The 24780-nt window shown below is 38.7% G+C and overlaps 2 protein-coding genes across 4 annotated transcripts in view; one reads left to right on the top strand and one right to left on the bottom strand.

Annotated features, from left to right (window-relative positions):
* ARMC10 (armadillo repeat containing 10) overlaps window positions 1-9838 on the top strand; it is a 16929-nt gene extending 7091 nt beyond the window's left edge. The window contains exon 6 of the mRNA XM_027741756.2: window positions 91-9838. Within this exon, the coding sequence (XP_027597557.2) occupies window positions 91-345 (255 nt within the window). The 3' untranslated portion in view covers window positions 346-9838. The remainder of the gene's footprint in view (window positions 1-90) is intronic.
* NAPEPLD (N-acyl phosphatidylethanolamine phospholipase D) lies at window positions 669-24780 on the bottom strand. Of its 3 annotated transcripts, none has more exons than XM_027741752.2 (5): window positions 24480-24780; window positions 13012-13321; window positions 6520-7166; window positions 5353-5467; window positions 669-4078 (listed from the first exon to the last, which is right to left on the bottom strand). In XM_027741752.2, the coding sequence occupies exons 1-5, from the start codon at window positions 24701-24703 to the stop codon at window positions 3950-3952; spliced, it is 1425 nt and encodes a 474-aa protein (XP_027597553.1). In that variant the 5' UTR covers window positions 24704-24780; the 3' UTR covers window positions 669-3949. The 3 variants fall into 3 exon arrangements, with proteins under 3 accessions (XP_027597553.1, XP_027597555.1, XP_027597556.1); XM_027741754.2 differs by lacking the exon at window positions 24480-24780 and adding an exon at window positions 24225-24460; XM_027741755.2 differs by lacking the exon at window positions 24480-24780 and adding an exon at window positions 23978-24209.

Here is a 24780-nt window from a genome sequence, read left to right as displayed (position 1 = left end):
GCAAATTTTTTTTTCATTTTCTAAAGTTAGATTTGGTTACATGTACTTACTGCTGGTGATTAAGTATGGAATATTTCTTGAATGTCCTAGGTGCCATCATTGCTATTACTTTTTGACAACTCTATAAACAGAGATATTCTGCTCAGAGCCCTGGCATTTGCAGCAAACTTGAAAAAGAACATGAACAATGAAGATGGCACCGTAACTGAGGACCAATACAGTGAAGACTCAATTTTCTTTACACTCTGCAGGGACTCTGCCCCATTTGCTCAGAAACTGGCGTTTTTGCTGCATCACCCCGATATAGAAGTGAAAGAGCAAGTTGTGAGAATATTAACACAATAATGTTGTTTTCTAAAAACAGACTGACCTGATGAAAATATTTAATCTTGGGAATGCTATGCTAAAAAAACCTGCAACAAGCAAACAATAAAACAACAATGACAAATAAACCCTGAATACTACCATATTACTAGGCACAAATCAGTTAGTGCAAAAGAGTATTTAATATAGAGAGCATAACAGATTTTTTTTTACAAGCAAGAGAAAAGCAATAGCTTAATTAACTACAGTGCAGTTAACCACAACTGTGGAAAGTTTCTACACTTGAACAAAAATTGGAAAGATTTTATTTTGCTTTAAAATCATCACTTTAAGGAAAGCAGACATATTTTTAAAAATATTTTATTAAGAGTCAAACATTATCTGCAACTTCAATTTAGTATTCTCGTCTTTATAAAAAAGTCTACGAAGCAGTATCATACACATTTTTACAAAAGCTTCCTATTCTGTAGCAGCCCTTGAGCCTGCTTTCCTTGGAGAACTTTACTCCTTTTTTCTGCAACTGGAACATCATTGGAATAAGTGCTTTTGCTGAATTAGCCTCCATAAAGTTTAAGTCATCAATTGAGCATTAATTCAAAATGAAGTGGAATACATACAAACATCACTGTAAAAGAACCTGAATGGAGTTTCATTGATGAACAGAAAACATACTGGAAAAGACTTCTCAAACCAGACTGCTAAAAAACTTCCTAACACTTGTATTATAGAGAAAGTAAAAAAAGCATCGGTTTTCCACTTTGTACCATTTTTAAGAGAACTGTGTCACCTAAACTGTTACCAGGTGCTTCATCTAACTTAATATACCCACTCTGCTCTTAATAAAACATTCCTATCTTCTCTTTCTGTAATACAATAGATGTTATTTTCAGAAGGTGACTTTGCAATTAGCTAAAACTGCAAGAAAAAGATGACCTTGAAACTGCAACATATGTATGCCCTGATCAATACAGGGGTAAAGCTACATGTATCTAATTTAACCACATAGGTAGTTTTAACTCACCAGGAATACAGTCAAGGCAGAAATAGAAGTTGGCATGATTCCCAGTCAGAACTTTGACAATTGCTGCATTGACAGTGAACTTCCCTTTCTCCTTCCCACTGCTCCTAAAACACTGTACAGTTTTTAATAAGCAAGTTACATTACAATCACTTAATGTTTTGCCACTTTTTGTAGACTTAATGTGTTCTGCTGCTGAATTTAACAAACAAAAATAAAAGCTAGGCCAGACACTAAGAATTTACCAATCCCACTCTCCTCTCCTGATGAGACCTTAAGATTAGACTGTTCTAGGTATAGCTGATGTGTATGTTTACTTTAGCTGAGTAACAGAGATGTCTAGATGTCCCTTTTCATGTTCTCCAACTTAAAAAGAAGTTTTTTAAATATCTTTTTGGTAGAGTTGACCTTTTATCCTTTGCTTTGACAGCTGACAGAAACAAGTGACATTTTCTAAAAATACACAAAAAGTTGTTACAGTGTTTTCTCAGTTGTCTTTTTCTGGTCTAGAAAGACCTATTTTTAAACGCTTTCTTCATAGAACAATGCTGTTGAGATGTTCTAAAATCATGCAAGACTCTCCAAAGTGCCTTCATGCAAGGATGTCTAATTTTTTTATTCCCTACCCCCCACCCTGGATGGAATCTTATCAACACCAAGCAAAACGTAACAGTCACCATTCTACCTAAAAATGTTGTGAATTAATAGATTCAAAACAAAATATGTCTCTGATCTGTGTAAGTCACTATTTCTCTACTATGTGGCTGCTTATCTGGGTATTCTATATTTTAGTTTCACTCTTTCTAAAGGACATAATTTTCCAGAATAATCTATTGATGATTTTGCAAACAGGAAAAAAACCCAACCTACAACAAAACCAGCCTTAATTTTAACCTTGTCCTCCAAAGAAGTCGAAAATTCCTGCAGCTTGGTGTCCTCCACAAAATTATGAACATGTAATATGCATTATATGACTCAAATTGTAATCGAAGCTGTTGTGTAAATAAAAGGCTCAATAGAGACTTCATCTGAAATAGCCTCCCAAAATCAACACTGAACAACAGAGTAGTTTTAAACCCCTTTTTGAACAAATTCTGGTGAATACATCTACATGACACTAGAATTACCTTTTTAAATAAAGAAATCTTCATGTTTGTCAAAGATGAACCCCACCAAAGCAAATAAGCTGCTTTTTCCTACATATAATTGTAATCTCTATTCCAGAACCCTTCCTCAGCATGAACTTGGACTAACTCATCTTTGCTTCCTTTTGCTGTTCTTTGTTGATATGAAGATCTATAAGACTTAAAATATTTATATTGGGAAGTCCTAAAAGAGATAACTGTCTACAGTTAAAAGATTACTTCAGATTGTTCATAGCATGAAATCTCATTAGCTGGTTTTAATTAGTTGCCAGAAGTTCATGTCTTCAAATAATGTGTCTTCTTTAAAAATTGTTTTTATCTTCATGGAATAAAATGTAATGCACAGCAAGAGGAAAAAAAAAAATAAACACCCAACCAATAAACATATCCCATAGACCAAAACAAATCATAAACAAAAACCAATTTGCCAATGAATTATGAAGGAGAATAACAACCCTTTTTATTGGCAACAATAGGCTTTAATTCTGTAAATTAGCACGGCAATTTGATACAGACACATTTAGCCAAGTTTTATAATACTGAACAATGTTGTAATCTCTCATTCAACTTTAAAATTATAGGGAAGCTATAAGAAAAAATACCACAGCCCTTGCTTCAGACTTTTCACTTAAAAAGAAAAAAAAAAAACAACTTAGAAAAAGGCTGAGTCAATGCAGAGACAAGCGCCATTAAGGGATTGTTCCATTTCATGCGCTTCATTTGACACATTCGACCTAACTTAAAACATCGACCAAACAATGAAAGTGTGCAGATAACTCTGGCCAGCAGTTAGTTTTACACATCCATGGTGCAATATTAAATTATCTCTCTCTTTAAAAGGCACATTTCTTTGATCACTGTAAAATTCAGTTTTTGTGGTTCATCGATATTTGAAAACGAAGAAGCACTCAGTAAAACAATTGTACTGTGCTTGTGCTTTAACAACACAGCTGTAATGGAAGACTCCACCCCACAAAACATACAGTGAAGCTATCAAGGTACAGGGCAGAACCTGAAGACTAACAAGTGGGAGATGACAGTCTAACAATGATTAATTCAAGTCAGCCATTAATCCTAAGCATATGTCCTGTGCTGAGGTTATTATTGCTGTTGCAGGTAAAATGAAGAGTGTAAAAATAAAAATTTTTATCAGTGGTACACATCAGAGTTGAAACTGCAAGTTAATCCCAGACAACACCTTTTATATTAATCAGTTTTAGATGACCTCTCAAAATTTATAAATGATATAACTAGTAAATTTGTCATGAAATTGGTATGCAAGCTTTAGTGCTGAGACTGAAAAACTTACCATGAAATTGGTATGCAAGTTTTAGTTCTAAAACCTGGCACCTAGAAATCCAATTCAATCTAAAAAATGCACTGTGTAAATACATCATATTAGTATTTGTACTTTTAATTGCTAGTTCAGATCAAACTGGGCTTACAAGGAACTGCTACGGTTTCAGTTTTCAAACATGTCATTTGTACCCAGGTCCCGTGATTCTCCATGGTTTAAGAGGAAGAAGTCATCTTTTTTCAAGCCGTATCTTTCAAGAGCTTCATTCAGTTTAGCCGGAGGATCTAAGTAATACTGGAAAAAATGAGAATAATATGAGGGAAAAGATACCACTGCAACATTTTGGGGGCAGAAATCCCTGCTTTAAAAATGGGGGGAGAAGGAGGATGAGGATATTTGTCAAAACGTTTGGGTTCATTTTAAGTTTTTAAATGCTAAGAATGCTGATTTATAGCCGCAGAGTAACTAGCAAGGCACAGCCCGTCCTCCACAGTTCGGTCGCCTTCAGTGTATTAACAGATCCCTTCGGAGGAAGCGCTGTCCGGCCAGCAGCTGGCGCTTTCTCTCGCTCAGTAAACCCAAGGTGTCAGCGGTCCTGTCTGAACTCTCGGGTGCTGCCACTGCGGCCCCCTCAAGTTACCGCGTTGTATTTGCTACATTTCAGAAAAGGCACCATCAGGGAGAAATCACCTACTTTTTGCGCTTCTAAAGACACAGTAACATTTGTACCGTGGGCACTAGTGACACGGTTTATTGGAAACACTGTGGACAGGAAAGGTTCTGTCCAAGCGCCCTCGCTAGGTTCCCTGCCTGGCAACTCTTTGCTCTGCCAGGGAGGAGGTGCACAAAGAGCTGGAAGGGACAGAACATATGACATATCAGGTGATCGCAGTATCAGGAAGGAATCAGAAGATAAAGCGGTGTAACTGATACAAGGACAAAGTTGAAAAATGGCTACCAGACAGTATGAAAGCAGAAGTAGGTACTTCCCATTCACTGCATTTTTAGTTGCTGTGAAAGTACCTGGGTAACCTTCTTATTAGAACTGTGGACTTAAAGAGGGGAAGGAGGGAATAATAAAAAAAAAAAATTAAAAAAAAAAAATCAGTAACTCAATTTTTCATATCCTTGCTGATATTTAACTCTGAATCAAGTATTAAAAATACTGTTCAATTTATTTACTAGACAGGTATGATTATAAATACCATACTGACCTACAGGCATGAAGTTCTTACTATCTCCACGTGATGCACTGCTGAGTCTGCTTTTATTACTGTATATGTGTCCCCACCTATTATGATCCTCAGCTATTGGATATCAGAAATCCTCCACATTTGTTTCACTAACTCTGTACTTTCTTAACAGTGGAAGTATTTTATGTAACTAGTTATGAAAAGCTAAGCATTGTTTTGAACAACAGTATGTGGAGTAACAACTTGTCACTCTTACAAAGTTCACAATTGAAGTTTACGTTTACAGATATGTAGGTTTAATTGCACAAGCAAAGCTTCACTAATGACTATGTAGTACTTGAAAATCTGAACTCACGTAATAGTGTTGCAATTTACCTCATTTGCTAAAGCAAAGGTCCCCCAATGAATTGCTACTGACTTCTTTGCTTGAACATCAATATGGATTCTTACTGCTTCTTCAGGATCCACATGCTGGTATTTCATAAACCACCTACCAAAACAGAAAGTAACATTTTTTTGTGTCACCTAATCAAGTGCAAGATTTCTTCTTTACTGTCATTGGGTAAGTTGCAAAGAGAAAAAAAAAATATATATAGTCACCTAATCAAAAAAATCATAAGCATGTAGACCTCAACAACATACAGAACACTCAGAAGCAAGAAACTAACATATACCAACATGCCCATGAAACAGCTGTTCATGTATTGCACTCCCCTTTTCAAAGGGTTTTTTCTTACCTATATTTTCAATAGTATAAGGACATATTACTGGTGCCTTGAGGCATTAAGGCCAAAAATTTAAATCCATCCCTGAAAAAATTTCATGCTAGCAGCACACACCAAGGAGTGTGTGCTTCAGAAATAGCTCAAGGGAATGGTGGTAAGGGAGAAGGGAGAACCTGACACTTCTTGAAAGATACCAAATTTTTACCTTTGTGTTCAGTCTTATCTTCTTTTCCCAGCCCATACACATTTCCCTTCCAGCATTATAAGAGCACTATCATCTAGAAGTTTAGATAACCCATCATAAGTAGGATAGAGATGCCTAAACAAACAGATCTTTCACACATTATAAGTGAGTCATCTCTATCTCCAGATAAGTTGCAAAACCAGCATAAAGCCTGAAGCAAGAGAAAAATGCAGCAAATGGCATGCATCTGAATGGGCTGGATTAAACTATGCTGTTTTGGGACAAAAAAAAAAAATCACAGAGCAATTCCAGATTTTTACTCAACATCTTTCATGGAGGAAAGACTGCCAATTCATCCCAGCTGTGCTTAACATGGAAGGAAAAACTCTCCAAAAACATCACACATACACAGACAGGCATCCTGGACATTTCAGTTCCATCTTCTAATTGCCTGCTTTTTTCTTTTTTTTCATTCAGCAACATCCCTTGGCCTCAGCAATTTCTTTCTTTTGCCTCTATATTCAATTGTATATTCTTAATAAAGCACACCTACAATTTTAACTTCTGAGCGTATTTTTTGCCATCAGTAAATAATTTCATTTACGTATTTTGATCAAACTTTGATTTTCATACCTTGGCTCATAAGCTCCAATGGGGATGGCTGCAAGATCGAAAGGTCCAAACCTTTTACCTATCTGTTCAAAAGCTAAACAATATCCGGTATCTCCTGCAAAGAAAAACCTATTCCAAGGACCCAAGACAGACCAGCTGCCCCAGAGAACCTTGTTATCATCTCTCACAGTCCTTTTGCACCAGTGTTGCGAAGGGGTGAAGACAAAAGTCACGGCATCATGACCAGGGACACAGTTCTCTTCCCACCAGTCCAGTTCAATGACATTCTCACAGCCACATCTCTGCATCCACTGCAGGAGCCCCAGTGGCACAAACCAGCGCAGCTCACTCCCAAAGCGTTCGTTCAGACTCGTCACAGTGTTGTAGTCCAAGTGATCGTAGTGGGTGTGGCTGATCAACACTGCATCTATTTTGGGGAGCTGTGCCACTGTGCACGGAGGCCTTCGGAAGCGCTTGGGACCCACCAGCTGACTGGGGGATGCTCGCTGGCTGAAGATTGGGTCAGTAAGAAGTACAAGTTCGTCCATTTCCACCATAACTGTGGCATGTCCCAGCCATGTGACTCGCATACCAGCTCCTGTCTTCCCAGCAAGTTCTGGCTTTTGAACAAAGTAAGGTTCCAACACTGGAAGCTCTTTATCGAGTTCCTAGCAAAAAAGAGCACAATATGCGTGAGAAATTTCAGAATGTGCTTGGCCACGGAACAAAAACTGCATACAAGGCACAAATCAATACAGTCAAGACTTGTACTTTGATTATGTTTTATGCAATCAGAGAACTGCAGCACAAAATAGATGCCTTTTTAATGGCCATTTTCCCAGCTACTGCCTCCTAATTTCATTTTAGGTTTTTGCAATATTTACGCTTCTCTGTTGAGAGAGAATATCCTATCAGACCTACTGAGAGAGTCTGAGAACATTGCAGTGAAAGCACTGCAAGGCACTAACAGCATCCTGAGAAGGGCTTTGCAATATAAACACACAGTGTCTTAACAAATGCTGAAGTTTAGCTTGTGCAACTAAATGATGCATCCTCCAAGTCCTAGCACAAATAAGTCACAGATGAAAGAGAATGCCATGTTCCCAACAGCACTCCACAAAAGCTCTGTTAGCCTTTATCAGACCCTCTCTCTCTCCCCATTAGGTCCAGTAGCAGCACATGGAGGTTAACCTCACCTGGCTAATGTCACCTTTTACAATTCCATCTTCCCATGCTGCCAATAATTCAGTGAACATTCATAAAACACAAAATCATTTTTAAGGAAAACCTTGAGATACTTAGCTATGCTGCTTCTGATGGTTTACGGAAGCCTTTAAAGTAATTAAAGTTTAATTATTACTGAATAAATCACTATACTGATCTCCCTGCATGTTCAGGACGCAGCCCAGTGACTGACTTGAAATCAGCCTAAATCCATTCTCCTGTGTAACATTCTCCTCTCTTGTTCCAGCATGAACAATTATGCAGTCTCCACTCAAGTCTGACAGGTCAGAGAACTGATCTGGCTGAACACTAATGCAGAGGAGAAAAACAGACAGCTTTCATCTCAGTTGGTTCAGATTTGGCTCTGTGTGTAGCCTCAAGTTGGCACAAAGGAGGCCATGGCTGTACATCACCAATTGAAACCCATCGCCCAACCACCACCCATTCTCTCATTCTGGAACAGAGTTACTCTCTTCACTGCAGTTTGGTTGAGATGTTTATGCATAAGTTTTATGTGTAATAACAACAGTTTTCCTATTAAAAACCCTAAAGAGTCTTCTCAGAATTTCTGATCATCACCAGCTTGCCCACAATGTGGCTATGGCTCTCCTCCCAAACAGTTCTGAACTCCTCATGTTGCTTTAGAACAATTTTTGTGGGTTAGGCAGCTTCTACAGACTGTTGACGCTCCTTTCCCTGGTAATCACAGATGTCCCAGCACTTCTGGTTCCTAGTCAAGTTCTCCCTGTGATGGTTGCTGCTCTTATGCTCTAAGCCTAGCACAGATTAGCACTATCAGTGAGTTTAGACAGAGCTGACCTTGTGCTCTCTTAAAGTCCAGCTGATGCTGTGACAGTTTAGGACTCCAGGAGTTGCCTTGCTAAAACAGTCTTGACACCTTCAGGGGAGTTACTTTCTCCACAATATTTTATTGATTTGAAAGGCATATGTTGGGAAAAACAAAGCACACACATCTCCACTCCCCTGCAATTCTACTGTAAATAATAAAATATTCATGAAATTGCTTTTTCTGAGAGCTAATGGACGAGACATGTCTACTGAAAAAGTTTCATTACTGTCTACAGGAATGAGAAATACATAACATTCTCTAAAGCTGAATATAAGGTTAGTACAATACAACCACTAAATCATACAAGAAAAGTAGTGGGCTTAGACTGAGATAAATGGCTGCTTCTCCAAGAAAGAAGCATCACTTTCTTATCTCTGTTTCATTCTAAGCACATGGGAATGACACTGGCCACAGAAATTTGAACCACAGAGAGTGTTATATTTTGACACTTCAATTTAAAAAAAAAAAGTGGAAGATGCACAAAACTAACCCAATACTCAAAAATGGAAATTCGGAAAAACCAACTAATTAAATGGGGTTAAGCCAACAAATCAGAATATATCAAAGAAATTAAACTCAGATGCGGAATTTAGTAATTAATCGTCATAATGCAATTTAGGTCAGTAAGTACATTTTTTATGGAAAATATTCTTTTTACGTAGCAGGTTTTAGAGTTAGACTATTTTCTGAGAACTAAATTAATTCACCTTATTTTTGCTGACATTTGATACAAGTTAGTTTTTAAAATTAGCATCATGGAATATTAATAAACAATACTACATGGATGAAGAACTGGCCAATTAGCAGACATGAACAGTTAGTTCTTAACTAGGACTCAAACATATTGTACTAGTTTTGACTGGGATAGAGTTAATTTTCTTCCAGTATCTCCTATGGTGCTATGTTTTGGATTTGTGCTGAAAACAGTGTTGAGAGCAGACTGATGTTTTACTATTGCTGAACAGCATTTACACAGCAGCAAAGCCAGTTGACTGGGGGTGCACAAGAAGCTAGAAGGGACAACTGACCCCAGCTCAGAGAGATATCCCAGACCATAGGACATTGCACTCAGCAATAAAATCTGGGGGAAGAAGGAGTGAGGGGGACATTCAGACTGATGGCATTTGTCTTCGCAACTAACTGTTAGATGGGACACAGCCCTGCTTTTCTGGGGATGGCTGAACACCTGCCTGCCACGGGAAGTGAATTAATTTCTCACTTGGCTTGTACATGCAGTTTTTACCTATTAAACTGTCTTTATCTCAACCCACAAGTTCTTTCATTTTTGCCCTTCCAATTCCTCTGGGGTGCAAGTGGTGTGGGGGGGTGTAAGTGAGCAGCTGACTGGGGCTTGGCTGCCTACTGGGGTAAAACCACAACACCCCTGCACTATTAACTACCTGCTGGGGTAGGCACCCAGAACATCTCTACACTATCAATAAAGGCTTTACAGGGATGTCACTAGGATTGATGCTATTAAGTATTTCAAATGGTTCATTAAAGGTAGAACTAATTGCTATAAAAGGCATTTATAAAGGTCACACAGACAGGAAGATTGATAAACAGAGAGGAACACAGTTCGAATGACTGCTTTCTTGGCCTATTCACATGAAATTCTGTGAACAAAAGTTTAAGACCAAGAACACAAAGGCAGTGTAACTTGCAGATCTCATACAGAGCTTGTGCTTTCCAGGCCTCTGTTCCAAATCAATGATTCCTCAGAGGATGAGATCAAAAATCAGGCAGGTTGTCGAGCTACCATAGTAAATCACACCAGGAAATAGCCAAAAAACTTAATTTTCAGTGCATGGGGCTTGTGTTTGGGGTTGTTTGGGGTTTTTTTGGTATTTTACAAAAGTGCACTAAAATCACCTTTTAAAGCAATAAGGACTCGTTACTCAACTCATAAGATTTCATACTAAAACACAAGTCCTATTAGCAGTATACTTCACATGAAATTCTTAAAACTTACACAACAAGATAAAACAACATAATGAATAAAATACAGAATATTAGGGAACTTTTAACCTGCTATAGTTCACTTTGTTTTATGTCAGACTAACCAGAAACATAGCAATACTAGAAGAATTATAACAGATCTTTGAAACATGGCATTAATGTCAAATCAGCTACTGACAGAAGCAAAGTGTGCTTAATACTGTCTTATCTTCATCACTGAAGTAATACAGAAACTCTTCTTGCTGTGTCCCTTCCCCCTCCCACGTTCTTCTTTCCTTCCTAATGCAAAGCAAGAAGAAACACATGACAGGCTTTGGTAAGACTAGCTGATTAGCTTAGGATTTTTGGTGCTTAGTGCATACTGGAATACCACGGGATTTTTGCAGAAATGAGAACAATCTAAATTGTTGATCCACCAACTAATAATCAAAGAACCTCCAATAGCACTGAACAAAGTTATTAATAAAACCTGTAATGAAAATACAAGAAGTCTGTGCATTCTGGATAATGATATAGGCTCGTTCTGAAGGCATGATTATAATATATATAGCTTTTCCACAGTGAAGTACAAGTATATATCCTGGATAATATGCTTTTTTTTTACATATGCAAACTACTTGGTACAGATAAACTGAACCTGCACAGCATAGGAACTCAACGTGGAAACTGAAGCAGGAGTCTGCTCGAAGGACATACCATCTAGCAGTGCTAAATAAAGTTTGGAGCCCTTAGTTTGAATTTCAAACAAGCTCAGATGTGCTTTACGGGCTGATTTAGGTGTGGAACAAAACTGGTTGGAACAAGCATCAAAATGGCTGAGGACTCCAGAAGTGCATTTCATTGATCCCTATCAAGGGATCTTCCTATTTCTGATTTACTGAGCTCCTGAATAATAGCAGGGACTTAATTAAAAACTGACATATGCAAACAATAAAATTAGTCCAAAATTAATCTCATCTGGGTCAGAGACAGTTTTTCAACTGGTGCTTTGCAGATTTCTTTGTGATCATCCTTTATTGTAAGGACAAACTGTAAATTAAAGGGAAGTGCTGCAGTTCTCCAGTGCCATCAGAGTGCTGTGTGTCCTGCACTCCATAGTACACCTCAGCATTGCCTTCTGGGGGTGTCAGTCACAAACCAGGTTTCTGGCTGGTGCTGGGAAGACACGAAGCCTTGTAGGGCAGAGGTCAATGCAACTGAGAATGTCAAGGTGTGAATTTTATGTAAAAGTTGCCGGCACTCTCTAGAAAGTTGTACACACTGAGGAACTGCTCTCACCATTACAAGGTGCAGATCATCAAATTTTAAAAAAGTAAAGCGCTGAAGGGATCCCAAGACCGACACAGGTTTGCTGTGCTTGTTTCTGAAGTCAAATTATTTGTTGTTATTATTATTATAGAACAATAACAGCCAAGATTATTTCTTCCTTAAATATGTTCCATGCCACATATCCTTAAAGACATCCCCAAACCTCTGACCATCGTGTGCTAATGAGTAACACAGCTTTTCTGTCCATAAAACTGATTGAATTCCTTCCTTCACAGGTAACTCACATAAGATAAAATTGAAAGCTCTTTACTAAATACTGACTGAGATTTATAGCCTACGCATACCTTCTTAAAAGCATTAACATCTGCCTGTTAACAAATGCTGTCTCTGGTTGTGCACCTTTCAGCACAGCTTTTCTGAAGTGCAGCCAACACATCAGAAATACACTAAGAAGTAATCCTGTCAAAACTGTAGTCATCTTCAGACTTCCTGTGGCCACAAAGAGAACCATGGCTTTCCAGTATCCATTACTCTTCATGGAAAAGAAGCTTCTCTCAGAGGTCGCTTCTCCTGTCTCCTTCTTTATACACAATATCTGACAAAAGCAACACACCAAGAACAAATAACGATGTTTCACAGTAAACTGGCAGTGTACTTTAAGTGTTTCAGTACAAATATTTCCTAAGGTTAGTTTTAACATATGCAATTTTTTCTCCTGGTGTACTGAAACAGAAAAAACAGAGATTTGCCAACACTTTCATAGGTAAGTGACAGCAACTACTTATTAAATTTTCATGAAAAAGGTGTAATGTATGTATTAAATGGCAGTCTGGAATAAAAAGGCAAAACTTTTAAAATTAGATATGCCACAGCTATTTCATGCAACAAGGATCATGTTATGCTTCCTAAGGCAACACCTACTAGAAAGGAAAGGCCGTAACTATGGTTTATGACTGAGCTAGGAGGCCTTTTTTGTTGTTTTTAGAAATATAAACTGAGCTGGATAAATCAAAGGCAGCGGAACTAACAGAAAGGAGACAAAAATTAAAGAGGTAGAAAGTATTAACCCATCTTTTGAAAATAATGAAGTGATAATAAAATCAGAAAAGTAAAATTTAGAAAAATCTCCAAAAGATGCCTGTCCTATTTTATTGATTAGAGCAGAGGTAAAAGCAGCCAAAATCATGAAAAGAAAACATGCAAGTATTTACCTCTGAGCCTGGCACATTGCTGTTATTTTTTTCCATGAGGGACCATTTCAAAACATTCGGCAAGGTTGGCGATTTCCACGTTGGCCATGGGTTGGCAAATCTCCCATCTTTGCCTCTCTTTGATTTAGTTACATCCTCTTCTAACCTGTAGTCCAGCCTGAAGCTTTTCCTGAAGGTCCTGGAAGAATCACTGCTCCCGGAACCACGGCCTGAGTTCTGACGTTTCTTCACTGCTTCTTTAGGGTACTGGTTACACGCAGTTGAAGGCTGCTCTTCATCTGTGTTCTTATCCATATCTTTTTCAGAAGAACTAAAATAAATTTTTAATTAATCAATATTTTCTTGGACTAGCATCAACATTCGTAAGACTGAGTGTTCTCACACACATTAGAAACAAGCCTCTCGTTTTATGATCTACTCTATTTTTTTAATCAACAAAATATGCCTTTAAAACAGTCACTATTACACAGAAGCCTTCAAAAACATGCTGTGGCAAGCAGACATGAGATCTCTTTGTAGTTCAGGCTGAATTTTACTCCCTGGAATGCACAGCTTCAGATACTTACACTATTATCTACCAACTGCAAAAGGGAGGGGGAAGGGTTCCTTAATTTACATTTTGGAAGAATAGTAATTCCTACTGAAACTTATGACATTCAGTGCCTGATGTAACACGATCCTGCAAGTCTGTCCAGGAGACACTGGAACTATACAGTACCTTGGGATTTGCCAATATAGTGGCTTTATTTTGTAGTAAGAGCAGCAGCCTCATGTAGCATTACCAACACTTTACTTATACCAACAAGAGGCACATACATGCAGGAAAGTCAGAACACAAAAGATATTTGGCACTATTTCCTATTTTGTCTAAAACAAAGGAAAACCTTATTGTAGGTAAATGTAACAATTTCAAATACAATTCTGATACACATTTAACTGAACTGACTGGTGAAAGGCCACGGGAAATTGAAACATCTCAAATGAGGGCTGCAATGTTTATTCTTAATTCCATCGTGAAATATAAAAAAAGTAAGAAAATAACTGAGAAAAGCTTATTTCTATGAAGTCACAATTCTGGCACATTCCTTAGAAAACTGTGAACTCAGTAGTCAGAATCTCTTATTCCAAACTGCACTTAAGTGTTGCAGAGTTTAGGAATATAATCTCACTGTATCCAAGGTAGAAAAAACAAATATCCCTATCTTATTTTAAAAGTTGCTGAAGCAAGTCAGTTGAAACTAAATGCTTCAATTTCTCTATTTACTTTCAACTGAAATGTGGAAAGTAAATACAATGCTCTGACAGGCTTAAAAAAAAACCAAACAAAAACCCCACAAAACTCAACAAAACAAAACAATAAAACAAACAAACAAAACCAAAAAACAGTTGCTGTTTTAAAGAGTGCACAGCTTTCCAGTACTTACAAACTCTACCTGGTAAAAACTAGAAGATGATCAGTAGTTGAAGAGACAGCACGATTTACGGCTGCGGTGCAGGAATAATTTTTAATAAAAAATTGTGATGTTTGTCCTGTGGAAAGCTCTCCACCACGTTTTAGTCTATCTACGGTTTCACTAATTCAGATACTCAAACTGCAGCTGTATACTCAGAAGCACTGGGCTGATGTATCAAAGCCAGTCCACTCAAACAACGTTGTCAGAGAACAGAATTAAAGCCCACAGTTTTCTCAGGAATCACATAACTCACTGTGCCCTCCACAAGCTCATAATTACAAGGAAAATGAAATATATTGTTCACTACAACTTTTTCAGCTACGATATTCCACACATGTAAGAAGCGTTACCAAATTGAACCCAAATGCATTTACTGGTGATGCTCCAACTTCAAATGCAGTCTGTTCCTGCTGTTTCAGCAGCAACTGAACTGCAACACTAAGTACAGCTGCAGTTGCAAAGATATGACAATTGATAAATACGGTGAAATTTTCTTAACAAAATTACCATTATTTCACCATACAGCAGAGATAAAATATTAACACATCAAAATTCACTTCTGATAAAGAAGCACAAACAACATTCAGAAAACACTGCTGACAGAATTTTTGATACCCCTGGTCATAATCTTGTTTTACGTAATTGCTTTGTACTTCAGTTTCCCTGCAGTTTTACTGAAACTACTCTATTTATGTATTTTCTATATAGTATTAAGATACCACATATATATATATATCATATATATATATAGCATTAAGATACCACATCTGCATCATAATTTAAATGTAACTGTTTATAGTTTAAGGCTTTTTTTCCTCTATTCCACTAAACATGTACTGGAATCAGCCTCCAAAGAAACTGACACTCAACTTGCTCTATAGCATTTTAATCAGATCTAAATGGTATTAAAAAGAATCAGTGCCACAAAAAGGCAGACAGAATACCTCAAAAAATTCTAATGGATATTTTAACTGTTACTTTAACTAAAGAGGGTTGGGTTTGGGTATTTTGTTTGGCATTCCTCAAAGAACATTCTCAATGCCAAGTCAGCTTATTAATTTAGCAAAGCACGCAGACATAGCATAAAACATCCACTCTTCCAGAAAGCATCATGAAAACAAATCACAGAAGTTTAATCATGTAGGTACTTAATTCCAGGAAATTCATCTGTTAACATCTCAGATGTTTGATTTTTTAAATATATATAACTACTGTAATTATTGTTGCTACAAGACATTTTATATTAGAGACCGGAGTGCCTAAGGTTTTATTTTTAAGCTTCTGTTTATCTATTCATTTATCTCTAAAATAAGTGAATTCTACTTTTGCTTAAATTTTCATAAAAACCTTTGATCTTATTCTGAAAGTATAAACCTCTAGGGGAAGCAGGGATCAACCATGCTGATTAAACAAAGACAATGCCAAAGCATTTAAGGCTCTGCAGGTATCTATGTGTCTGCCAACATATTTTCCACATGATGCACATACATTACTTTCATTAGTATTCCATAAGCCACTCGAGGGATAAAAGACCTCAGTGCTCACAGAATACTTTAAAACTTTTACATGTATAAGAAAGGGACACATTTACAAACAATTAACTAGACGTATCCCTGATGAACTGTAGATTCCTTTGAAGTATCAATCTTGCCAGTTCATTTCTGTTTAGTTTAAACTGGTAAAATATATCCTAGAATATTCATGACATACAGTAAAAGAAATCTAAGTTTTCTTATTAAAAAAAACATAGATGATAATTTCTTGAAAACCAGAAGTCATTAGCTTAAAATAAAACTCAACCAACTCTTAGTCCAAGGAGACTCTTACACTTCTGCAAAAAGAAGCCTCTACAGATAAGGAGATCTGGCAGGTACATTTTAAATATTAGAAAATATGCAATCAGAAATTATTTTTCTGCCAGCTTTCCTAAATTCTCCTCCCCCAAAAACAATAGTTTGGCACTTGAGAAACTAATTCAAGAACTTGAATGGCAGCAAAAATTATGAGCTGTAGAAACAACAAAATCAAACTAGAATAGAGTCGCGTTCACTTGGGAGGGACAGAGGGAAGAGGTCACATCCTTGGTGAATATTTATTGTTACACAAAGTTCTACAAGAAATCTTCTATTTTCCATACTTTTAAAAAGAAAGAAAAACTCCTGTTCTACTTAGAGGCATTAAACTGCTTTCCTAACAAATGGAGCCCATCCTTCAGGATGAGGCGACTTACCCCCAACCAAGGGCAAATGGATTGACATCATTTGTAAGAGGGGCTCAGGCAAGACACAAGGCCACCACCCTCTCTGTGCTTAGAGATTCTTTGCTCTTTCAACTGAATTCAGAAAAGAAAATGGACCAAGACATACAAACTCCTAAAGGAGACCCTTAGTCATGCCAAATCCACAAGGCCAGGAGATTTTCTAGACACAAACAGCACCACAGGCTGATGAATCGGACAAAGCCCAACATGAATCAAAATGCAGAGCTCACATAACTGGTTTTCCAGTTATGTTTTCCAAACACCAAGGCACCCCTGGTAATCCACAAAGCAAAAGAGAAGTTGTAGATCAGGCAGGACATGGCATGGAAAACCCATGTCTCATGCCCCACTAAACCAGCTTACACCTGAAAACAGGATATATTACTTAGGACAACAGGTCTGGGGTAAAATGGTTATTTCAGCATTTCTGATATAACTGAAAACTTGGATACAAATATTTTAGCCCCGAGCCTTCTGTTTATTTAGAAAAATAATAAAAATTTAACTAAACATTTTAATACTTTCTGTTCCAAGAGAAAGTTGGAAACGGCACAATAACATTACAAGAAGCACTCTGCCATTGAAATTTTTCTTTTCAAATGGTCTTCTGAACAGAGCAGAGCTTCAAGCCAAATTACTTGAACTTTATTTGAATACAAAATGCATCGGTATAAAATCTATAGTGTTTTCACCTTTTCCATCCATTCTCCTCTAGCATCTGCTACTCCATAAATGAAATGGATGTAGTTTCCCCTGTTAACTGTATAGCCAAGCACAGACATGCTACTAAGCATGAAGTCTGCCAAAACAGATTTATCATTCTTTTCTACACAGAAATGTGGTCCTTATTTAATAAATTCATAAGCCAGAAAGTCAAAGAGTTACTATGAAGCTCTGATTTACTGGAATCCAACAATATCCCCAAAACTTTACAATTGCCTTGCAAACATTCCATAGCTTTTCAAATATCTTTATTTTTTTGGCATTTTTGAAGCAAAAGGCTTGGTTCATTTTTTAATCACTGTCTCTCTGTGTAGACCACATCCAGAACTGAGCTGCACTACACATCACCTAAAGGGAACAGCACACAATTCCCAGCAAACTCACACCACTGTAGCCTTACCACCACAAGACTGAGCTTTCTGCAAGCCATATACAGCTACACAACTCAGAAATTTTCTTTCAATATACATATTTTTACTAACTGCAAAAAACCCATGCATTTTGGTTTGAAACAAAAAGAATTATTTCAGCTAAAAGGAAAGCTATTTGCAAACACTAGGGAGCATGTAAGTAATTGGCTCCCGCAAGCTCTACTATCAAATGACTGCCAGCTAAGTTTTGGCTGTGCTTTTATTTTTCCTTCAGGTCTGAAATTGGCTGCTTTAATTAATGAACAGTTTGAAACTGGAAAATTCTGAATGCATTTAAACTTTTACTGTGCAGTACTTCAGGCTGTTCCATCATACCACTGCAGATTTTGCAAAGCAAGAAGCTTTCTGCAAACTGTACACTGCTACACATCTTGGAAGTTTTCTTTCACTATGCTTATTTTTTATGGCTGCAACAGCAGTTGCATCATCAATTATTCCAGTTGCTCTTGGTTTTAAGATTTCACACAAATAAGATCTCTCAAGCTTGCAACTAGCTGATCTGTAAATACTTTTATTATTTGAAATTTCACATTAAAAATCCCTAGCAAGAATAAGCATTGCCAAAAATTTCATTCAACAGATCTGAAAGTATACTGATTCTACAGTGACCTTGTATACCGTTCAAGAAAGATTAATAACAGTGTTGATAACAAAAAAAAAGAATAGCTCTCTCCATAAACAGCCCCAAGAATAAGAAGGAATCTTTCTTAATTATTCTTATCTAGTTTTGAGGATCAACAGTAAAACAAAGCAAAGTTTTATTTAGACATCATGAAGGGAAAAAAAATTAGTTACCAAAAAACCAAATGTGAAGCATCCACCCATGATCATCTGCTGTTAGGCTTATTCTTACAGCAGCTGTAGTACTTAAGCAGCCACTACCGTGAGCCAATCCATTTCTGCCCTCATTACCCCCCCAGACCTGCCAAAACAAACACTTTTGTACACACGGTGAATTTACCTAAGAAACTAATCTAGATGATAGTCACTTCTTACCTTACCATCCCTTGAGAAGCACTTAATTTTCACCTGCATCACTGTGCAACCACGCAAGTGTTTATACCAACAAACTGGCTAGGACAGGGAAGGGTGAGAACAGGTATACACTGTTGTAAACAAAAACTACTTATGCCAGTGCTGGTATTAAAAAACTAATTAATTAAATACTCTCCATTTATACTCTCCAGTGTAGCTCAGTTACATACTCCGCCAAGTGAGGTTCAACAATTCCACCTACCCTTAATATGCTTCATTTTCAATCTAATTCCTATCCAAGGTTTCATTCACATTCAGTACTGATGCTGCTGAGAGTCCCTGGCTGCCTCCTCAGACAGTCATGTTCAATATTATAACCGAGCAAATTCAATAGCTACCTACCACCTACAAGGCAGCCCACTCCCGTTACTGCACATTCCACCTCTGCTTTGCTGCTATTCATTAGGGCAACCAAACCAACAGAAAGTTATTCATGCCTATCAGCTACACCCTTACATGCCTCTGGATACAAATGCAAATAGGCTTTAAAGTCAGGCCCATCAGTAGTCCCTAGAGCCAGTTATTTCTCAACCCTGGGTTAAATCTGACCAGCTATAGGCATTGTATAAACTGCATAAAGATGTCTCTTCCTCGATCTGGGACAACACATAACTATTCTCCCTTTGCTTTCAGGTGCCTCAGCTGATTGTCCCTGCCCAATACGATCATTTTGTAGTCCCCAAACATGTTTATGGACTGTATTTAATATGACAGAAGTTTTCTGTTACATGCACATTCTGTCTAGGTTACGATCCCTGATATGACAGTAGCTGTCCATGGGGGGACACGGTTTAACAGAGTTGACAGATCTAGGAGCCAATTTCTTTAGCAATACAGTCCTATTACAATAAGTTATTTTCCTCTTTACCCTCATCTTTTACTGCAGTCTTGAATAAAAGAATCCAAAAGTTGGCATGTGGCCATCACATTTAAAAGAGCAGCCTAGGCTATCATTATGATTAAGGCAGTGTAATTCCATGCTATTGCTGAAGCAGCCACCAAAGGGAAGGCAGAGTCAAATTTCCCTACACCAGAACGGAAATTGCTTTCCTTTGCTCTCCCTAAACAACTAATTTCATATGACTACTTAATGTACAGGGAAGAATGCTGAAAGCACAAGAACTGGAATGAAAGTTTTCTTACCTGCTCTGCAGGACTCAGGCTGACACACACAGAAGCCAGGCTTGTGTATTACAGCTGTGATGGTGTGCAAGACAATAGACCATAAATGAAACAGACAATTTTTAAATCAACGGTAAAATAAGTGAAGATGGCACATGCACACAGCTGCCCAGGTAAGCCACGGATTCCAACAATAACTATAATCTCTATGGATGGCCCTTCACACTTATATAGAATTTCAATAATGCTTTTCTAAAAGAGCAAACACGAAACTCCTACCAGCCCAGCTACAAACCAGTCCCCAGCTTAGGCGTTCTGGCACCAGCTCCACTCCTGTAACTATTTATGCAAATGAGTAGCTCATTACCTTCAACTGGTTTACTGATGTGACTACAGTTAATGACACAAGCACAGCTTGCCAGGATGGGGTTTACTGTTAGAAAAAACTGCCAAACTTTGAAGTCGAGCATTAAAAAACCCACTTTAGCCCCTCCTGTGTGGTAACAGCCTATTGGGTTTGGTACTTTAAGTTACTATGCTCTTGAAGCTGTTAGCACAGGTTTTTCTTAACTAAAATAAAGTTTTTAAAATATTACGAGCTCGCACTCCATCCTAAGGCTAAAGGTTTTCCATCTAACATCTTAATGTCAATTAGATATGACTAAAACCAAGTACTATTACATGTAATGAAATTAAGGCTCCACTTGAACATGCAATGGGATAAAACTGATTTCCTTTGTAGCACGTGGTCGGTGTAAGAACTGTTTCCGTGAAAGTGCACAGAAATCACGTTAAGACTTTGATCCAGAGGATCTACACGGCAAAGCAGGATCTGAAGTCCATTTATCATCAACTCTGGAACTTTTATGTCTGCAACTGTGTAATTGTTATCTCCACCTCATTTACTAAGCCTTTTAATTTTCTTTTTCCTTTTCCTTCATGCCAGGAAGGAACAAACTCCTATGCAAACTTTCTCTAGACTCACACCAAGAATAAGCCTTTAAAACATTATAAAACCTCAGTTGTCCAGGAAGTGCAGCAACACCCAAGCACTAAACTCAATTTTATTCTCAAGTTAATAGACAGTCTTACAATTTTGTTTATATTCATTTAAATGCTTGTCTATTTGATTCCCTCTTTTGAGTTCAAAGTCCAAGCACATAAGGCCCAATGTAATTTCTCTGCAACATGGAAATACTTTCCCAAATTCTTTCTAAATCTACTTAAATTTCAACATAAACTCTACTTTTGCTTGTCCCAACAACATTCTCTCTCCCTCTGCCTGTGTATGTATCTACAAGCACCCCATGGATATATATATTTTACAGAACTACTTATAATATTGGAATTCAAATTTATTGAAATCCAAGCAAATAATTTCTAAGTCAGCTAAGATAAAGAAATTATAAATTTTTCTCGGTGGAAATATATACTATTCTTGAATGCAACTGTTCAAAGACCATCTTTCTCATGAGTTAAGCCAAAAGGTCATCAGCCTTTCCAAATAATAAAAGTTTTGAATATTCAAAACTTCATACTGGAAAGCCAGAAAACACACAGCACTCTTATAGTTCTTCAACTGAAACACACCCATTAAAAAAGAAATTCCAAGAGGCAGTACACTAGACACAGCAAAACATCGATAGTCAAGGAAACTGGAAATGTCACAATATGCTTATGCTTTTCACTACAACACTTCTTCCTTATAAAGAGCCTTCAACTCCATCCCCACAACTTTAGATTACACTGTCTCTTCATGTACTCTAAATGAAAGGCGAAGCGCTTTGGTTGTTAGTCAACAACAAAAGTGTTAATATGAGAAGTTGTTTGGTTTGGTTTGTTGGTTCCTTTTTTTTTTTTACCCTTATGGCAGAGTCAAGGCATAGTTCCAGCACAAATGTGAGCCATCTACTAATTTTCAAGGCACCATCCTAAATATGTAGGTGTTTTAAGGAGACAAAGTGTTTCACGTAAACACAACTGCATAGGCACACATAAACAACTTATTATTGACACAATCTCATTACAGGAAACAGGTAAACCTCACTGGTTTCAGTGAGGTTCAACCCTCAGTCCACAGCATGGGAGATTTCTGCCTTAACAAATGACCTATTTCCAAATATTTTGAGCAATAAAACCTGAAATGTTATGACAAACCTTACTTACCAGACAGTAGCACTACCAGCTCCAACCCTGGTAACAGGTCTTAGAGAAGAAGTAACTTCTGATACAGTTTTTACCACCTGATTTTTCACTCACACATCATCTTACCAAATCTTGTTTTTCACAGTAGGAACACAATGGCAGCAGTGTTGTGTCACTTGGCAATGCCCATTCTCTTTCTTGAACTGCTTCATAAGGTTTATCTGCTTGGGCACAGTTGTTGGCTATTCAAACCCTTCCTTGCACAGCTGCTAAACACCAAGATGTTACATGCAAAGAGCACATAATATGCACCTTCTTTCCTAGATTTTCTAAGAATGTTCAAACCCAGTGCAACATATGGTTTACACAAAAATCCTTTTTACTCAAATCTGCATTTAGATACAAGATGATCAAGTGATTTTCCATGGTCCTGGCTCTCAGAATATTAGAAGTAGGATTCTGATTACCTAGCCAACACACAGCAAGCTATAAAGTTAAAGCAATTGACTGGAAAATAATGCAAGTGAAATCAGTAAGGGATTTGTAGATGTGACAAAAAGTGAAACTAATTTCACAGCAGGTGAAAGGACACTAATTAATATGGCAGCATTTCTGTTTTTCTCATCACAGACAAAATAATTGCTTTGCTATCTGCTGAAAAAAACCCTTAAAAGCTATTTTTGAATGAAGATTTAGCCATTTTTGTTCAATCTTGAGAGTATAAAGGCTGAGAAAATAGCAGATTTCTCCTGAGGTTTTTTTTCAAATCTACTTAGTTAATGCAAGTGAAGAAAAATAATAATGGTTGCTTCCTCCTAAAAAGGTTGCACATATCTTTTGATTTGGGCCAAGCTGAAGTCAAATTAACTGTGTTTATATTTCAACTGTTTCACTGTCATCTCTTTCTTCTTCCTCTCCTGAACACATCCTCTTCCATCACAACAACTGAACCAAGACAGGGCTTTCCAATCTCCAGGCATTAAAAATTGCCATTACTTTCTATAATAGGCATTTCAATTTCAGATGATTTGGGCCATTTTTAAAGCAACTGTTGCAATAATTCTTGAATTAAGAAGAAAAAAAAAATCTTATTCTTGTCTTTCCCAAATTCTTACCTACAAAATGAATTAGACTTCCTTCTTTCTTGACTGATACAGCTGCTACCATGAATTTAAAAAATACATTAGTCTTTTCAAGGGTCTTTTGCCGGAAAACAGAAGTGATTTCCCTGTCACTCCCTTTAATTTTGATGCTACTTTAGTTGGTGCAGTTTGAAAATGAAAGAAAAAATATTTAAGCACAAACAGTACTTTTCTTTAAAACTGAAAACTTGCTTCATAATCGCCATTTAACAAATATAAGAAATCATAATCGTCACTAGAAGAACCATTTCTGCATAAGTCCAATATGAACTTCACTGCCTGCCGTCAAGACATACAAACGCTTTCCCCAAATCCTTACTAGAGATAATTGACGATCATTGAGATTATTTGACGGCACTAATTACATTAAATGACTTCGTTAACATCTTCCACTTCGCACTATGCAACGCGAACCCTCTCTCTCTCTCCCCCCCCCCCCCCCCCCCGCCCTTGCGATAAACATCTGTCCGTGCCTCCTCTCCGAATGAAAACATCCAGCAAACCGCCGATACCATGAAGCGGATTTCTGGTAAGCGATTATATAACTTGTTTCTTTCGGAGCGCTGCTGCAGCATGTGTTACTGTCAATTGACGGAAACCGAAAGCTCGCCGCTGGGAGGTGGGGGACGAACGCAATACTTTTTCTTCGCTCACCGGTGCGAAAGGATGGGGGCCACCCGTCCAAGCTGGTGCCCGTCGGCGTCTGTGCCCAGCCAGGACGGCGCGGCAGGGGCTGGGCAGAGGCACACGCCGAGCTCCGGGGCCGCCGGGCTGTGCCGCTGCTGCTGCCCGGCCGGGAGAAGGGCTCGCTGGCCCCGCGCACCCACCCACCAACTTTTGCGGCTCTGCCCCGCTCCCCCCGCCTCCCGCAGGGGCTCAGCCCGATCCCGCCCACACTCACCGGCGGGACCCCGGTACCGTGTGTGTCTCTGGCGAGCCCCGCTGCTGCGCTCGGAGCAGGTGCTCCGCTCCTCCCGGCCGCCTGCGGGGCTCTGACGGCGGCAAGTCGAGCAGTGGCTCCCCTCCGGACGGGCACGGGGCGGGAGGCGCCGCTCGGCTCGGTCCGGTCCCTCCCTGCCCACAGCAAGGCGCGGGGGCAGCGACCCCCGCCCCCGGAGCGCTGCTGCTGCTCGAGCGCCGCTCGAGCGCCGCTCACCTCCCCGGCTGCTGCTGCCGCCCCTGAGGAGTCTCGTCCCCCTTCTTCTCCTCCTCCTCCTCCTCCTCCTCCATAGTGCCGCTCCACCCCTTGCACGGCGGCGGCTCCGCGGCTCTCCAGCAGGAGCTGCTGAACGGCTGCGGCGTCCCACCTGACCAGCCCGCCGCCGACGGCAGCGCGGCGAGCTGCAGGAACCAGCTCCACAGCGTCCTGCGCCTCACCATGGCCGGCAGGGCTGCACAGCGCCCAGCCCCTACTGTGGCGGGCAGAGGCTCCACACAGCCCGGCCCCTCGCCGTGGA

The sequence above is a fragment of the Pipra filicauda genome, unplaced genomic scaffold (assembly GCF_003945595.2).
Source record: "Pipra filicauda isolate LSUMZ 115617 unplaced genomic scaffold, ASM394559v2 scaffold555_size307855_pilon, whole genome shotgun sequence".
In the NCBI taxonomy this organism is placed as follows: domain Eukaryota; kingdom Metazoa; phylum Chordata; class Aves; order Passeriformes; family Pipridae; genus Pipra; species Pipra filicauda.
This window is presented reverse-complemented; position numbering and strand designations above follow the sequence as displayed.